The sequence below is a fragment of the Somniosus microcephalus genome, chromosome 5 (assembly GCF_052327205.1).
Source record: "Somniosus microcephalus isolate GS21.2 chromosome 5, FLI_Smic_1.0, whole genome shotgun sequence".
Lineage (NCBI taxonomy): Eukaryota > Metazoa > Chordata > Chondrichthyes > Squaliformes > Somniosidae > Somniosus > Somniosus microcephalus.
Genome location: NC_140991.1, coordinates 98965940 through 98983245, shown reverse-complemented (window position 1 = coordinate 98983245; position 17306 = coordinate 98965940). Strand labels below are relative to the sequence as shown.

General features: G+C 43.9%; 1 protein-coding gene across 1 annotated transcript in view; it reads right to left on the bottom strand.

Annotated features, from left to right (window-relative positions):
• Positions 1 to 9497, bottom strand: part of LOC147117226 (raftlin-like) — a 167058-nt gene extending 157561 nt beyond the window's left edge. The window contains exons 1-2 of the mRNA XM_085988025.1: positions 8967 to 9497; positions 4922 to 5077 (exon numbers count right to left, since the gene is read on the bottom strand). Of these exons, the coding sequence (XP_085844151.1) occupies positions 4922 to 5066 (145 nt within the window). The 5' untranslated portion in view covers positions 5067 to 5077; positions 8967 to 9497. The remainder of the gene's footprint in view (positions 1 to 4921; positions 5078 to 8966) is intronic.
• Positions 9498 to 17306: the final 7809 nt, after the last annotated feature.

The following is a 17306-nucleotide window of genomic DNA, read 5'->3' as shown; positions in this document are numbered from 1 at the left end:
TTCCTATATTTTCTTGCAGAAAGTAAGACTCCCAGTGCAAGTCTCTCTCACCACTGATAAGCAACACGCTCCAGCCCAATTCACAAAAAGATGAACCTTATAATCGCATTAAAATAAAATAAAAAGTAACATTGAGGATTATTACTGCTAACACACATTCCTGCTACTTTTAATAAGCTTTTCCACAATTGCTACATTTTACTCCTGGCAGAAAATATAGCTAAATATGGTTTCCTCTGCTGAGAAGTACGTAGGCCTCGGTAATGGCATCACTCATGGAGAAAAACATCCTGTTGAGGGGGTATCTTATTGTTACTGACTGCGCTTCATGAAATTAAAATTTAAAAACAAGTTCAGGCTTAGTTACAAAAAGCAGATAGCTCAACTTGAAACTGCTGCTTTATTTTATATGGAATCAAAGCTTTCATTTATACGAATTAAACAAGATCAAAAATCCAGAAATCTACACTCATTTGGCTCCAGTAAATACCCTGAACAATCCAGGTCAGCACCAGGTCAACGAGATTCCCCTCAGAGGTAGATCTCTGCGTCCCCACCACTCTCACCAAGCTGTTTTTCCCCATTGCCCCACTGGATAAATATCAGATGGTGCACAATGGGACAGGAGTCATGAAACATGGAATAGTAAATTGCTGTCAATTGATGGAAGATAACAATTGGTGTCATTAGCAACCATTCACTTAAAGCATCCAATCAAAATGAAACAGTTATTAAAAGGCTTAATCAAGTACTAAACAATAGGGAATTCAAGAGAAACTTTTTTACCCAGAGAGTGGTTAGAATGTGGAATTTTCTACCACAATGAGTAGTTGAGGCGAATAACATAGATGCGTTTAAGGGGATGCTAGATAAACATGAGGGAGAAAGGAATAGAAGGATATGCTGACAGGGTTAGATGAAGAGGGATGGGAAGCGGCTCAATTGGAGCATAAACACTGGCATGAACCAAATGGGCTGAATGGCCTGTTTCTGTGCTGTACATTCTCTAATTCCATGTAAATGCATCATTAAGGCGTCTTTCAGATGAGACGTTAAAATGATTCGTGAACATTTAATTAAGGATTGGCACCATGAACCAATAATGTTTGCAGATGGAAAAATGTGCAGTTTTCTTTCAGGCTGAGCCTTTGCATTTTAGTGAACCTAAAAATGATCAAGGCCCTGACTGCTCTCTATGATGGATATAAAAGATCTATGGCACTACAAAGAGTAGGGGTGTTCTCCCTGATGTTCTGGCCAATATTTATCCCTTAATCATCATCACTAAAACAGATTGGTCATGTAACTCATTGCTGTTTGTGGGACCTTGCTGTGTGCAAGTTGGCTGCCGCATTTCCTACATTACAACAGTGACGAGACTTTAAAAGTATTTAATTGGCTGTAAAGCACTTTGGGATGTCCTGCGGTCATGGAAAGCGCCATATAAATGCAAGTTCTTTCTTTGAAATTTTAACTTTAAAATGTTTACTGGTAATGCTATATTGGGAATACTGTGAGCAATTTTAGACACCTCCACTTCAAAAGTCATTGATATTTTGGTGAGAGAAAAGTAACAAGCATATTTCTAGGGTGACTTTATAACACTAAATTACAAAAAAAATTTAACTTGTTTTCACTGGAGAAATGAAGAGTGAGCAAGGATATGACAAGAGTAGGAATAAATGAGTCATTTTCAGGATGGCAGTGTATAACTAGTGGAGTGTCTCATGGATCATTGCTTGGGCCTCAGCTATTTACATTCTATATCAATGACTTGGATGAGGGGACCGAGTGTAATATATCCAAGTTTGATGATGATACAAAGCTAGGTGGAAAAGTAAGCTGTGAGGAGGACAAGTCTGCAAAGGGATATAGACAGGTTAAGTGGTTGGGCAAGAAGGTGGCAGATGGCGTATAATGTAGGGAAGTGTGAAATTATCCACTTTGGTAGGAAGAATGGAAAAGCAAAATAATTTTTAAAAGCTGAGAGACTCATAAATGTTGGTATTCAGAGGGGCTTGGGGTCCTTGTCTACGAATCACAGAAAGTTAACAGCAAGCAATTAGGAAGGCAAATGGTATGTTGGTCTTTAATGCAAGAGGGTTGGAGTATAAGAGTAAGGAAGTCTTGCTGCAATTATATAGGGCCCTGGTGAGACCACACCTGGAGTATTGTGTACAGTTTTGGTCTCCTTACCTAAGGAAGGATCTACTTGCCTTAGAGGGAGTGCAACAAAGGTTCACTAGATTGATTCCTGAAATGAGAGGGCTGTCCTATGAGAAGGGATTGAGTAGAATGGGCCTATACACTCTGGAGTTTAGAAGAATGAGAGGTGATGTCATTGAAATGTATAAAATTCTTAGAGAGACTGACAGGGTAGATGCTGAGAGGCTGTTTCCCTTGGCTGGAGAGTCTAGAACTAGGGGTTATAGTCTCAGGATAAGCGGTTGGCTATTTAGGATCAAGATATGGAGAAAGTTAATCACTCAGAGGGTTGTCAATCTTTGGAATTCTCTATCCCAGAGGGCCGTGAATGCTCAGTTGATTTTTGGGCACTAAGGGAATCAAGGGATATGGCAATAGGGTGGGAAAGTGGAGTTGATGTAGAAGTTCAGGCATAATCTTATTGAATGGTCGCGGGGCTGTATGGCCTACTCCTGCTCCTATTTCTTATGTTCTAATGATATATGTCTTTTTATGTTAAGAGACAAAGATGATGTCGATCAAGCATACTTAAACTGTGAGCATAACGACATAGGATCTGGATCCAAAATTAAACAGCCTCAAGTGAGGCCAGAAGGAATTTTTGCCCCACAAAGTAGTAAATATATAGAATAGAACCTAACTGAAAACAATTAATGTTACTTTGATTCAATACTTTTAAAAGGAACTGGAAAAGTATTTGGTTAAGAATGGATTTGAAGGTTGAAGTACGAACATGGCCATGGATGATCAAATACTGAACAGAACATGATGTTTCCTGTGCTTCGGAGACTCTGAAGATGTCATCTGTGGAATGCAACCCGTCAGGGCTGAGTTATGTTGTTATAATATTAGATTGATATCCTAGAGTTTTGGTTTATTATTTAGGGGGTTGGGGAAAGATTTAGCAGAGTTTTTTCTTCTTGGAAGTTTTCCCCATGGTTATTTGTGATGCTCAGGAGATTAAAGAAGTTGGATGGAGTTCAAAACAGTAGAAATGGTGCACTGTCTGTTATTAGGAATAGACTTGATATGCTGAAAGATTTTATGTTGTTCCATACTTTGTTATTGATATATGAGGCATATTCCCTGCTCCTTATGGACAGTGTTCAGTGTTTAGTAATATTGTTATAGCAGAAGTGAAATTCCATTCAGTAAAGTGGAAATTGAAGTAGCACATTAGGATTTTTTTCCCTAAATATGGTTCCTCTCTATCCAAATTCATTATAAGTGGATGCCAATGTATTGGTATATGTCTTGGTTGTTGCTCAAATCAAAAAGGATTGTATTTTCCACCAGACAACGGGGCAGTGAGAGTTTTCATAATAAGAATGGATCAAAAAGAAATTATGCTCTTTACTAGCTTGTGTGAAGTGAATACCTACACCCACCCCCACATTCCCTGGATCCTGTCTCCACTCAATGGCCCCGATATTTATAGGGAGGTGGAGAGCGAGGGGTGGGGGGGGAGGTGTAGCGGCCGGGAAACCCCAAAGTACGGTCTGTTGATTGAGAAGCTGGCTGGCTGTTGGCAAGAAGGCCTGCAGCACCAGGCCGCAGCTGGGGAGCGGAGAGAAGGGTAGGAGGGAGAGATCAGGGAGGGCCATGGATAGATCGGGGGGGGGGCGGGATCATGGCTAGACAAGAGGGGCCGGAGAGATCAGGGGTTGGGGCTCATGGATAGATTGTGGGCAGGTGTCGGAGAGATCAGCGGGGGGCAGTTGTAGATAGATCAGGAGGGGTCAGAGAGATTGGCGGAGGGGGTCGGGGAGGCCCTTGGATAGACCGGAGGCGCTGGAGAGATCAGTGGGGAGGCAGTGAATAGACCTGAGGGACCGAAAAGATCGGGGGGGGGGGGGGGGGACGCGGTTGATGGATTGGCAGAATGGTCATGGATAGATTGTGGGGGGGAAGTGGACAGATCAGCGGGGGCCGTAGATAGACCGGAGAGATCAGGAGGGGGCCATGGATAGATTGACAGGGGGGAGAGACGGAGAGATCAGGGGACCATGGAGAGATAGGGGGGCGTGGAGTAATCAGGAGGGGGCCGGAGAGATTGGGGGGCCATGATAGATGGCGGGGATCCGATCGCGTGGACTGGTAAACAGGTTTGCTTGGTGATCCAGGGAGGAAGCACTCCTGCTCCTCCTGGCCCACAAGTAGTGCTGTAAAGGCACTTACCCATTGCATTCGGCCGTTCTCGCCTCCAGCTGCTGGGTTTGCCGAGCCCTGGGAAACCCGACCCGCAGCATGTAAATTTAAAACAGAGCTAATATTGGAGACAAGCAGCCTCATTAAAATATTTAAATGATGGGCCCGCCTCTGGAGAGCAGGTTAGTCGCCTGCCCCCCCCCCACCCCATTTAAACCAGAAGTGGGCATGTTGGAGGCGGGTTGACTCTGGTTTCCCATTATTTAATTTTTAACCCCCCGCCCCTTTCCACCCGTCCTGGGGGTTTAAAATTCCCCCATGTGTGACTACCTGAAAGAGGATAGTGTAGCTATCGTAGGCAGCTTGAAGGATGGCTATCACACTACAGTGGTGTGAGACAAGCTTTACTGTTTCATTGTTTAGACAGTTACATGTCAGTCATGAGAATACTTGGTGAATGTCACTTTCTTTAAGAATATTTCTTTGATATTAATATAATTAGGCAAGTGATTACAATCCATTGTTTTACATTGCAATAATATGAATAGTAAGCATAACCACCACTTACCATTCTCTGCTGTAGTGAAGTCCAGGAGTTTATACTGATAGGCTATGCCCACCTTAGTTTCCACTTGCGGTCTCTTAAGCGTTGAGTAGATTTTGCCCGGGCTGTTTACATCAGGCTTTTCTAGCTTTGGTAGGCCACAACCCATTTTGCCAGGTGCTAATTCAAAATAGAAAAGCGCAGAAAGTGATAGAATTGACAGCACAGCAGCAATAAATGACACCTTCAGATTCCTATGGGAAACTTAATAAATCTTAATCAAATAAGTGGGGCACAAACTGGATGAATTCTATTTATCATAGATGTCAAATTCAGTTTGTTCAGTAGATTTTGCCCTTAGCAACACAGCTGTAGTCATAGAAATATTTAGCAGCATTAACAATGGAATGTCTCTGTTGCAAGAGATTTTCCACATTTGGTTTTCTCTGTTTTAACCGTCTATACTGTTTTAGTCCACATCACTAATGCAGGGCTAAAATGGCTCTGATTTCCTATACTGTAACTGATAAATGATCACATCATTTGGCACACAACTATTTACTGCCTAATGCTTTAAAATAGTATTCCTTTCTTAACCACAGTCCTCTTAATTCACAAAACTGAAAGCTAATCTTTGATTGCTGCTTTGCATGTTCTAACTCAGTTTCTTTTATATCAGTGCTAATCTGTAAATGCCTAATAGCTAATTCTGTAAAAAGCTAAAAGATAGCTGCAAGTGCTGATAATAGGGAACGATAGCAGACAGTACTGGAGATTTCCACCCAAGACATTAATACATCTTTTCTCTTTCAAATGCTGACATTTTCTGTTTTCGTTGCCAATAGTAATTCCTATTTGACAAAAAGACTGCTGGTAGAATTATATGTGACTGGAATAAATAGTAATTAGATTGTGATAAAACTGGGACAGGAAGAATGAGTTTCTGCTCATTTAAAAACAAAATGGGCAGACTGTGCTTTAAATCCTAGAGGCCTGCAATACCATTTCTGAGTCAAATTAATGACAAAACTGAAGCCTCTGATTAACCCGTGAGATCCTGTAAATAACGTTTCATAATTCCAGGCACTTCTCCATTTTTATTTTAGAATTATTAAAAACATAATTTTAAGGTGAGGTGATAGAAAACTTGCTTCTTTGAATGTTGTGACGTGGCAGTCAGTGCTGGACAGTTGAATCAAACCAGGATAGAATGCAACACCTTACAGTTCGGGGACCATTTGGCCAGAAAAATCTAAAAACTAGTTCAATGATGGACAAGAGTAAATATTGTTTCTGTATTACACCAAGTATTTTTTCACATGTGAGAGACTAAGGGGGCGGGAGAGATTTTTCTATTTTGAATTAGCACCTGGCAAAATGGGTTGTGGCCTACCAAAGCTGGAAAAGCCTGATGTAAACAGCCCGGGCAAAATCTACTCCACGCTTAAGAGGTCGTTAATTTCCTGGCCTCCTGTGGCAGTTTTCGCCAGAATGATACTGGGGCTTAAAGGGTTGAATTATTAGGACAGGTTGCATAAACATAGATTGTATTCCTTTAAGTTTAGAAGGTTGTGAGGTTATCTAATCGAGGTGTTTAAAATGACAACAGCATTCAATATGGTAGATATGGAGGAATTATTTCCTCTGACAAGGGAATCCAGAACAAGGGGGCATAATCTTAAAGTTAGAGCCAGGTGATTCAGGAGTGAAGTCAGGAAGCACTTTTACACACAAAGGGTAGTGGAAATCTAGAACTTTCTCCCCCAAAAAGCTGTGGATGATGGGTCAATTGAAGTTCTCAAGAAAGCGATCGATAGATTTTTGTTAGTTAAGGGTAACAAGGGATATGGAGCAAAGGTGGGTAAATGGAGTTGAGGCACAGATCAGCCATGATTTGATTGAATGGCGGGACAGACTCAAGGGGCTGAATGGCCAACTCCTGTTCCTATGAGGCCACAGCAATTTTAACCACTGGGCCTCATTAACATGTCACACTCCTGCTCCTCCTGGTCCCACAAAGGAAAGTATAAAACTTACCTAAAAGGCCTCTTCAGCCTCCTGATCCTCGCGCTGGTCTTCACCTGACGGGAGAGCCGTAGCAGCTTCCCCACTGAGACAGAAATTTAAATCGCTAATACAAAAGCAAAATACTGCAGATGCTGGAAATCTGAAATAAAAACAGAAAATGCTGGAAATACTCAGCAGGTCAGGCAGCATCTGTGGAGAGAGAAACAGAGTTAACGTTTCAGGTCGATGACGAAGGGTCAGCGACCTGAAACGTTAACTCTGTTTCTCTCTCCACAGATGCTGCCTGACCTGCTGAGTATTTCCAGCATTTTCTGTTTTAATTTAAATCGCTGTTGGGGCCTGATTATGTCATCGGACCTTGATTAGCATTTGTGAATTAGGACCCCACCGGCTTTGGGTGGCAAAAGTCTTCATTAAAATTGAAAACAGCATGGTTTTCTGGCAGGTAAGTAACCTGGGAGATTTTAATTGCCCACCCACCCAGTCCCTGCCAGGAGAGTGAGGTTAAGATCCACCCTTAAGTTTGTGTTTTGTGTTTATTTTGTGGTCTGCTAAGTGGTGATCGGAATCTTCGTGCACCAGTGCTAAATAGGTTGAGTATTAAATTATTGCACAGAAGACTTGTTTATGTCGATCTTTATTAAGGAATGTCTCCAATGGATAACTGACATGTGGTATTGATTCTATTATGATTGCTGAAACCCTGTTCATAAATAGCAGCGCACATTCATTATTTTTAAACCATTCTTTCGTTTCTTAAGATTAACTTGTAAAGAATTTTATGATTGTTATTTTACTCAGTGACTGAATGATAACAATTCTCAAATCCCATAGTATTCTGATGTTTTGGTCAGCTTTTTTTCATTTATCAGCTTACAAGACATAACTGGGAATTCACAGCCTCCTCAGAAGTTACTTTACTCAGCTGACGCCAGTTTAGAATTGGTTGGTCCTGGTCTCTCTAAATTAAGAGGAAACATTTTTTGTCAACCTATTCACAGACCCAGATTTACTGAAATACTGTGCATTTACTCTTTCTTCTTTACCTCTAAAACAGAAATGTACTTCCACTCAAATAACCAGAATGGCAGTTAATAGAAAAATGAAGGCACCAAAGGTATTTTTAAAGTGTCATAGGCTGGAATCCTCACCACCAGATGCACAGCGGGCTATGTACCATTTTATCATTAACTGTATTATCGGTTTTAATTTCCATTTTTAAATCGTTGCCACCAGTTTTAAAGGGTTTTCCATTAGACTCTGTTAAAGTCTAAAAGATTAGCCCTATGCACAATGTTGTCTTTAACAACAGAGAAAACAACAGCCTTGTAAAACAGACATTGTTTTTTTTAAAAAAGAATTGTAACCATGCTGTACTTTCTGGAATGATTTTCAGAAGGTTGGCGAGGAGCCATTAATAAATCATTATATATGTGTAGAAAGTTAAGCATGCAACTTCAGCTAAATTTTTATTTTACTTAAATGGCATATGGATACTTATGCTGTCAATAAGCACCAAAGTAATTCCAAATGCATTACAATAGTGCAAAATGACTTATGAAAAAACAAAAATACTAAACAGAACATTTAACCATTTGAAGACTGATGCTCTTTTCATTCCATGTGTAAAAAGATTACAAATTAAAATTTACATTTTAATTGTATAATATAAAAGAGATCACTCTTCATTATTCATGGTAATCAACGGAATTTAATATCGCAAAACAATGCCTTGCCTTGCAGACCATGCTTGTTTTTCAGGCATTTATGAACTTCTTTGGTCCATAGACAGTTAAAGAAAAAGCACTTTAGGCAGTTTCACACTTACAGTGTAACACAGTTCCTGTGGCATTTAATCAAAGGAAGTAAACGAAGGATGAATAAAAAGCAGGATTATATTCTAAAGCCCAGATAAAATACTGTTTACATTGCAGCAATTCTGTAGCTATTTTAGCATTAGCACCAAAAGCTTACAATATACAACCAATTTTAAACAATTAACACACATTCAAACACACAAATAATTATTTTATTGATTTACCTGAGGAATGCTTGCCAAAATAATGTTTCAAAGCAATCGGCAGCCTGTTCAAGAATTGTGAGCAATCAAAATGCCACCACAATTAAAGATACTGTCATCTCAGGAAAGGAAGTTACTGACCCTGAAGGAAACTTGGATCAGCTTTACGAGCAAGAACTAACTCGAAAAGGCTGAGTGCAACAAAGCACAAGAAGATACTCTGAGAAACATAGGAGGGAACCGAGCCATACGAAAAAATGGTCTGATTCTTTTACAAATTTTACAATTGAAGTTTTTGTGTCTAAATTTATCCGTTGACTTCCTTTTGCTGTTGAAAACGTCATGCATCAAAAATTTTAATCTTCAGTGCTGCGTGTTCAGTAAAACCACATCCTGTAACAGTTCAGTGTTTTTCTTCTTTTTCCCCTCCTGCTTCACTGGTCAAATCACAACTGCTTGAAAACGACACAAAAATACCAGCTACAGTCTTGCAAAGATCACTGAAATAAGTGTCCTGGGTATGAGGCGAAAGGCAGAATACCAGCCAAGAATGCATCACAAACGTCTAACCAGCTGAGCTGCGTGTGTATGAGCACCGGTTCAGCAGCCAGATGGGGCTGGCCTGCATGCTGACTTCACTCTTCAATGAAATTCATATTTTAAGACCCAGACCAGTCCCCTAAGGCTGAAATCCATTACTTGGATCTCTGGAGGAGACTGTTAAAGAGGCAATCTACTCCTGGGACAATCTGTGACTAATTGAAATTTTGCTTAAATAAAACAAAAAGAAGACCTGCTTGTTTCAAAAAGAAAAGCCACAAGGGACTCAATTATCCGGTCGATGTCGAAGCAAGGAATTTTGAGGATTAACAGTCCTAAAAACTGGAGTAATAAAAGGAGGCAGAAAACAAGTAGTTGTGGTTTATTTAAAAACTGTTCTAGAAAACGGTTCTCCCCCGAATGCATGCATGAACCCCATCATGGCTGTGAATAGTCGTGTTGAAACTGATGCACAAGAGGACCACGCAAAACTGGTCCTCCAGTGTCATCAGGACGGGGCGGGCGTGCTGGGGTCACGGCCCAAGATGCAGGGCACCGGTTCTGAAGAGGATGATTGCTGGTCATCAGTGATGCTGGCACTGGGCCCATGGTGAGACTGGGGTGGGGTGGTTGGTGAGAATCGGTGGGATGGGGGAGCAAACAGTAGCTGGCAGCAGCCTCCAGATTTAATGTGGAGCCCTCCTGCTCCTCCTGGCTCCACATTCAGGTAATTAAAAAAAATTGCTTACTGTTTTGGACGCAGCCTCCAGCAGTCCCTTTAAAGACCACTCGTTTAGCTGCTTTTGGCCTGAGAAAAGTGACTGTAGCATGCACGGCACATACTGCGATCAGTCAGGAACCAGCTTCGTAAAGGGACCTGAAATAAGCATTCGGCCACTGTAGTGTATGTACCTTTAAGAGAGAACTACTTTTACAGCTCCTGTATACTGTAGTACCGGCAGTGACCACACCTGTATATAAGCTTTGAGCATGCCTCTGTACTGTCAGTCTTTAGACTACCCTCCTCCAGTAAACACCTGTTGATTGTTAAGTTACAGCCTCCGTGTAGTTATTGGAAAACATCATACTTTAAGAATCACGGATTCAACAGTGGCGACGAGGTCGATTCGAATCTACCTGCAACTCTGCATTTCCCTTCAAGGATTTGCTCCGGGAGGGCGGTGGAAGAAAGTCGAGGCCAGAAGCACGGGCGTCGACCACGAGCAACCGCCCAGTCATCCGGCAGAGAGTGAACATTGCAGGGGAGGCTGTTGAGAGCCGGGCTTGGTTCCCCAGCCACGACGATCCAGCAACAGACTGGCAACAGGTACAGCACAGACCCTTCCCGGACAGCGGCGGCTGGAGCCGACCGATGGCAGAGAAAACGCCGAGCAGCGTCGACGGGGTAAGAGAGAGGGTGAAGCGCACAGGGCGCAGCCAGGGGTTGAAAACCGAGCGGCGTCGAGGAAAAACAAACAGAGAGCGAGAGAGAGGGTAAAGCAGCAGCCGGGTTCAGGACCGAGCGACGGCAATGGGAAAGGCGCACAGGAGAACGCGCAGAGCACAGCCAGGGCTCAAGGGTTGAACCGTGTCCGCGGGGAGTAGAAGGGAGAGCGCGGGAGATGCCATTGAGCCGCGGAGAAGAAGGGAGAGCGCGGGAGACGCCATTTTAGAAGCCGCAGCAGAGAAGAAGGGCGAGTGCAGGAAGAAAGGAAAGCGCGGGAGACGCCATTTTGTGCCAGCGGAGAAGAAGGGAGAGCGCGGGAGACGCCATTTTAGACAGTTAAATCACACCCAGGGATGCCGAAGAGTGGCAGTATCACTGCGTTCGACAATGAAGTCGAAGATTGGGCGACATATGTGGAACGCATTGAGGTGTACTGCAGGGCGAATGAAGTGCCAGATGCTAGGAAAGCACTGGTTTTGTTAAATTCCATGGGTGCAAAAACTTATGGCTTACTGCGAAACCTAATAACCCCAGAGAAGCCCGTGGATAAGAATTTCGAAAGCATAGTAGAAATCCTACAGGACCACTTAAACCCCACACCGCTGCTGATAGCAGAAAGATTTAAGTTCCACAAAAGGAACCAGCATAAAGACGAAAGTAATGCTGAGTACTTAACGGAACTGCGCAAGCTATTGAAACACTGCCAGTTTGGAGTGGGACTAGCAGATACGTTAAGGGACAAGTTTGTGTGTGGGCTTCAAAGTGAAGGAACCCAGAAACGGCTTCTATCAGAAAAGGATCTTACGCTGGACAAGGCTTTCAGCATAGCAGTATCACATGAAGCAGCCACACGGGGTGCTGCAGAGATACAATGGAGACCGCAAGAATATGGCACCAATGAAATGTCATATGGAGCAGGGAAGTGTTATCGCTGCGGCAGAACAACACACGACCAGAAGGATTGTTGGTTCAAGGACCAAGTGTGCAGACAGTGTGGAAAAGCAGGACACATAGCAAGAGTCTGCAGGTCAGGGAAGAAAACCAACAGCAAGAAATCTCCACAGGAGAAGTACAGAAAGGTACATAAGGTGATGGACAGTAGTTCAGACGAACAGAAAAGTGATACAGACTCCGGAAGCAAGGAGCTGGGTTGTCTGAAACTACATAAGGTAACCAAAATGGAGGATCACCAGACTGGGTCACACTCAAGATAGACGGAGTCCAAGTGAAAATGGAATTGGACACAGGATCAGCCCTAACAGTCATAAACCAAAGGGACTACAAGCGGCTATTTTCACATATACCCTTGAAAGCTACAGAGATTGTCTTGAAGACGTACACGGGGCAAAAAGTCTACCCCAAAAGAAAAATAAGGGTGAAAGTGATATACAAAGGCCAGGAAATACCAAAAATGGACCTATATGTATTGCCAGATGGAGGACCACCACTACTAGGACGTGAATGGATCCAGAAGATACAATTAGATTGGCATCCCATACAGGCACTGAAGGTTGAGGCCAAAAAGGATGACGATGTCACACCTGGATGACTGTCAAAAATGCTAACTGACGCACAAGAAGTGTTCCAGGAGGGACTCGGAACACTAAAAGGCATAACAGCAATGATTAAAATAGAGGAAAATGCAAGCCCAAAGTTTTTTTAAAGTCAGACCGGTGCCTTATGCGATCCGACCAGCCGTCGAAGCAGAGCTGGAAGGGTTGGAATGTTCAGGAGTACTGTCCAAAGTAGACTGGAGCGAGTGGGCTACACCCATCGTTCCTGTAATGAAGAGGTCGTTGAGTAATACGCCTGGGGAACCAAAGAAGGTCCGCATCTGTGGGGATTTTAAGGTGACAGTGAACCCAGTCCTTCACACGGTACAATATCTGCTTCCACGGATTGAGGATATTTTCGCCTCTCTATCTGGAGGTAAACGCTTCACCAAAATTGATCTGGCCCAGGCGTACTTGCAAATGGAGGTAGAAGAAGCCTCAAAACAATACCTCATGATCAACACTCATAAAGGTCTCTACCAATACAACCGGCTGGTGTTCGGGGTAGCATCGGCTCCGGCTATTTGGCAAAGGGCAATGGATCAAGTCCTGCAAGGGATTCCAGGAACCCAGTGTTATTTGGACGACATCCTGGTCACGGGCGAAATTGACAGTGATCACCTCGCCAACCTGGAGAAGGTGCTCACTAGATTAAAGGAATATGGGCTACGAGCTAATCGCCACAAGTGCGAGTTTTTCCAGAAGCAGATCTCGTATTGTGGCCACGTGATTGATGAAGAGGGGTTACATAAGTCCCCTGAAAAGATTGAGGCAGTAGTCAAGGCTCCAGCACCGTAAAATGTGTCACAACTGAGGTCGTTCCTGGGGCTGGTAAACTACTACCATAAGTTCTTACCAAATTTGTCTACAGTATTACACCCACTGAACACCCTACTGCAAACGGGGGTACCATGGAAGTGGAATGACGAATGTAAACGAGCTTTCCAGAAGTGTAAAGAATTGATCACATCAAAAGAGGTGTTGGCCCATTTCAACCCAGCACTACCAATTCGGTTGGCATGTGATGCATCACCCTATGGTATTGGAGCGGTGCTGTCACACAAATTCCCAGACAGGTTGGAGAGGCCAGTAGCCTTTGCGTCTCAGTCACTAACCTCAGCCGAGCGCAACTACGCCCAGATTGACAGGGAGGCCCTCAGCCTAGTATGGGGAGTAAAAAAATTCAACCACTATCTGCATGGGCAGAAGTTCACCTTGCTGACTGACCACCAACCATTTGTTTCCATCTTCAATCCAAAGAAGGGCGTTCCGGTGATGACTGCTCAATGGTTACAAAGATGGTCCCTTTTTCTAGGGGCGAACCAATATGAAATAGAATATAAAGGCACGAAACAGCATGGAAACGCTGATGGGCTATCACGCCTGCCACTGCCTACTGTGGAGGAAGCACCAGCAGTGGACCCTATCGAGATATTTTATTCGTCAATAATTGAACGATTGCCAGTAACTAACGCGGATATAGAGAAGGAGACCCGCAATGATCCGACACTGTCTCGGGTATATGATTTGACGGTGAGGGTATGGCCAACACATGGCGACTCACTGTTGCCAGCATTCTCATCCAGAAGAGAACAGCTGTCAGTATGCCAGGGGACAGTGATGTGTGGATCCCGAGTGGTAATTCCACCCAAGTTAAGGGAGAGAGTGCTCAATGAGCTTCATGAAGGTCATCTGGGAGGGGTGAAAATGAAAAGCCTTGCTAGGGCTTATGTGTGGTGGCCGGGGATCGATCAACAAATCGAGGACCTAACCAAGGGCTGCTCAGGATGCCAGAAGGTCCAAAATGCACCACCACATGCCCCTCTACACCCATGGGAGTGGCCCTCCTCTCCATGGCAATGGGTGCATATTGATTTTGCTGGTCCATTCATGGACTCAATGTTCTTAATAGCAGTGGATGCTCACTCGAAATGGCCTGAGGTGATAAAAATGTCCTCAACCACTACAGAGAAAACGATTGCAGTCCTACGGACCATATTTGCCAGGAACGGCTTGCCAGAGCAGATTTGCTCTGATAATGGACCATAGTTTGTGTCCGAAGAGTTTCAGAAATTTATGAGAAGGAATGGGGTAAGGCATTACACATCCACCCCGTATCATCCAGCCACAAATGGATTGGCTGAGAGGTTCGTACAAACCTTTAAAAAGGCGATAAAGGCCATGTGCGATGATGAAATTCCACTACAGCATAAGGTGGACAATTTCCTGTTAGCCTACAGAAATGCGACACATGCAGTTACCAACCAGACCCCGGCCATGATGTTCTTTAACCGAAGGTTGAGATCTCGTCTGGATTTGCTCAGACCAAATGTGCGAAGGAATGTTGAGGATAAACAATTTCAGCACATCAATGAGAAGCCGACAAGGAGCTTCAATGTAGGACAACCAGTCTTGGCCCGTGACTACCGAACAGAGAAATGGCAACCCGGAACGATATGCACACGGCAGGGGCCATTAATGTACACAGTGGATGTCGGGGACAACATTGTGAGACGCCACGTCGACCAGATCTTAGTGTCACAGGAACGAGTCAACCCCATGTCTCGGGTCCCTGGGGATGAACCTGACATACCGGTAGCATCTACCTCCGAAACAATAGCAGTGGAAACTGATGCAACAACCGACAAAAAGGGGCCAGAATCGCCTCTGCACAAAGAACAAGAACCTTAGGAAAGGCGCTATCCCGAAAGGATCAGGAAGCCGCCCCAAAGACTGAATCTATAAATGGACTATTTCAGTTTAATGTGCATGTTAAAGTGTTAATTGTTATTTGAACATTATGGGTACTGCTAATCTAAAAGGGGAGGAATTGTAGTGTATGTACCTTTAAGAGAGAACTACTTTTACAGCTCCTGTATACTGTAGTACCGGCAGTGACCACACCTGTATATAAGCCTTGAGCATGCCTCTGTATTGTCAGTCTTTAGACTACCCTCCTCCAGTAAACACCTGTTGATTGTTAAGTTACAGCCTCCGTGTAGTTATTGGAAAACATCATACTTTAAGAATCACGGATTCAACAGCCACCAATTTGCATACGCAATGAGTCTAACTCCAGTTTCAGATGAGCGCCCTGGGCGACTACAGGGCTCCATAACCAATATGGCATGCGACGCATAGCTGGCGTGGAATGACCACACACGGGCCGCACGGCGCAAGCCATATTGACATGCATCAGGTCTGGAGAGAGGTGGCAGAGCTCGTGAGATCCACAAACATTATGCCCAGGATCGGGATCCAGTGCAGGAAGTGGTTCAATGTCCTCACAAGAGCACCAATGGTGAATTTGTCTCTTAATTTCGCCATCTCTCTCAATGACACCCGACAACAGGCATTCCTAGCCCTCTCCCTTAGCACTCTGAATTCTCTCCCCTACATCACATCTATCACCACCCATCACATGGGCACACTACACCACCTCTAATTCTCAACCCAAGCACACACCTCTTCCTTACTCCCTTCACAACAGCTACTAGCAGCATTCTGATCTCAGATGGTTAGCCTTTGCAGAATCAGGAGCTCCTTCCTCACTTCACTTTCCAGCCACTCACTTTCTATTCAACACCTCACCATCCTGCTTGCATCTTGCTTCTTCCCACTCTCAGCATCTGCACTAGCAGTAGAAGTCCCACACATGTACACTCTTTTTGCAGTGGACACTCACTAACGTTCGCCCTCCCTTTCTGTCAGGGAAGACGGTGTACAACACAGGAGAAAAGAAAGACTAGCGGAGGAACACCCAACTTGATGATCCTCTCAAAGCTGCTGTGGCATGCTCTAGAGATAAATGGCCCATCCAGAGCAGTGCAAAGTGGACATTTTCAGGCTGGGGCTTCTCTGAGCAGGGTCTCTGACTATTACTTATACCCCATCATGTACCTCAGGAAAATGCACATTCAGCCAGCTTGACCATATCAGGCTGCATGGTAAAGCCTGTCATCTGCTATTGTACAGCCTGTCAACTCTTGTCCCTTTTAAGAACATAAGAACATAAGAAATAGGAGCAGGAGTAGGCCAATCGGCCCCTCGAGCCTGCTCCACCATTCAATAAGATCATGGTTGATCTGATCCTAACCTCAAATCTTCTATCACTCTGCATCCACCCGAACCCATGTGATCTCCCGGGAGAGGCGAAAAACCAGATAAAGACCCAATGGCCAATTTGGGAGAAAAAAATCTGGAAAATTCCTCTCTGACCCATCTAGGCGATCGAAATTCTTCCAGGAGATCACTCTGTCCCTATATTTTCTACAGTACTTACCTTCTGTAAAGGCGATCTCCACCCCAGCCAGGAACAGGAATAAAACCATCTCCTGAAATCTAACACAGAATTAGAACACAGTAGGAGCAGAACAAGGCTACACGGCCCCTGGGCCCACTCCACTACCGACAGGGCCATGACCATTCCGAACCTAGACTCATGTCCAATTTCCTGCCCGCTCCCCGTAACCCTTAATTCCCTTTACTTCTAGGAAACTATCTATTTCTGTTTTAAATTTATTTAATGATGTAGCTTCCACAGCTTTCTGGGGCAGCAAATTCCACAAACCTACCACCCTCTGAGTGAAGAAGTTTCTCCTCATCTCAGTTTTGAATGAGCAGCCCCTTATTTTAAGATTATGCCCCCTAGTTCTAGTTTTACCCATCATTGGGAACATCCTCACCGCATCCACCCGATCAAGCCCCTTCACAATCTTATATGTTTCAATAAGATCGCCTCTCATTCTTCTGAACTCCAATGAGTAGAGTCCCCGGGATTAACCGAGTGAACCTTCTTTGTACTGACTCGAGAGCAAGTAT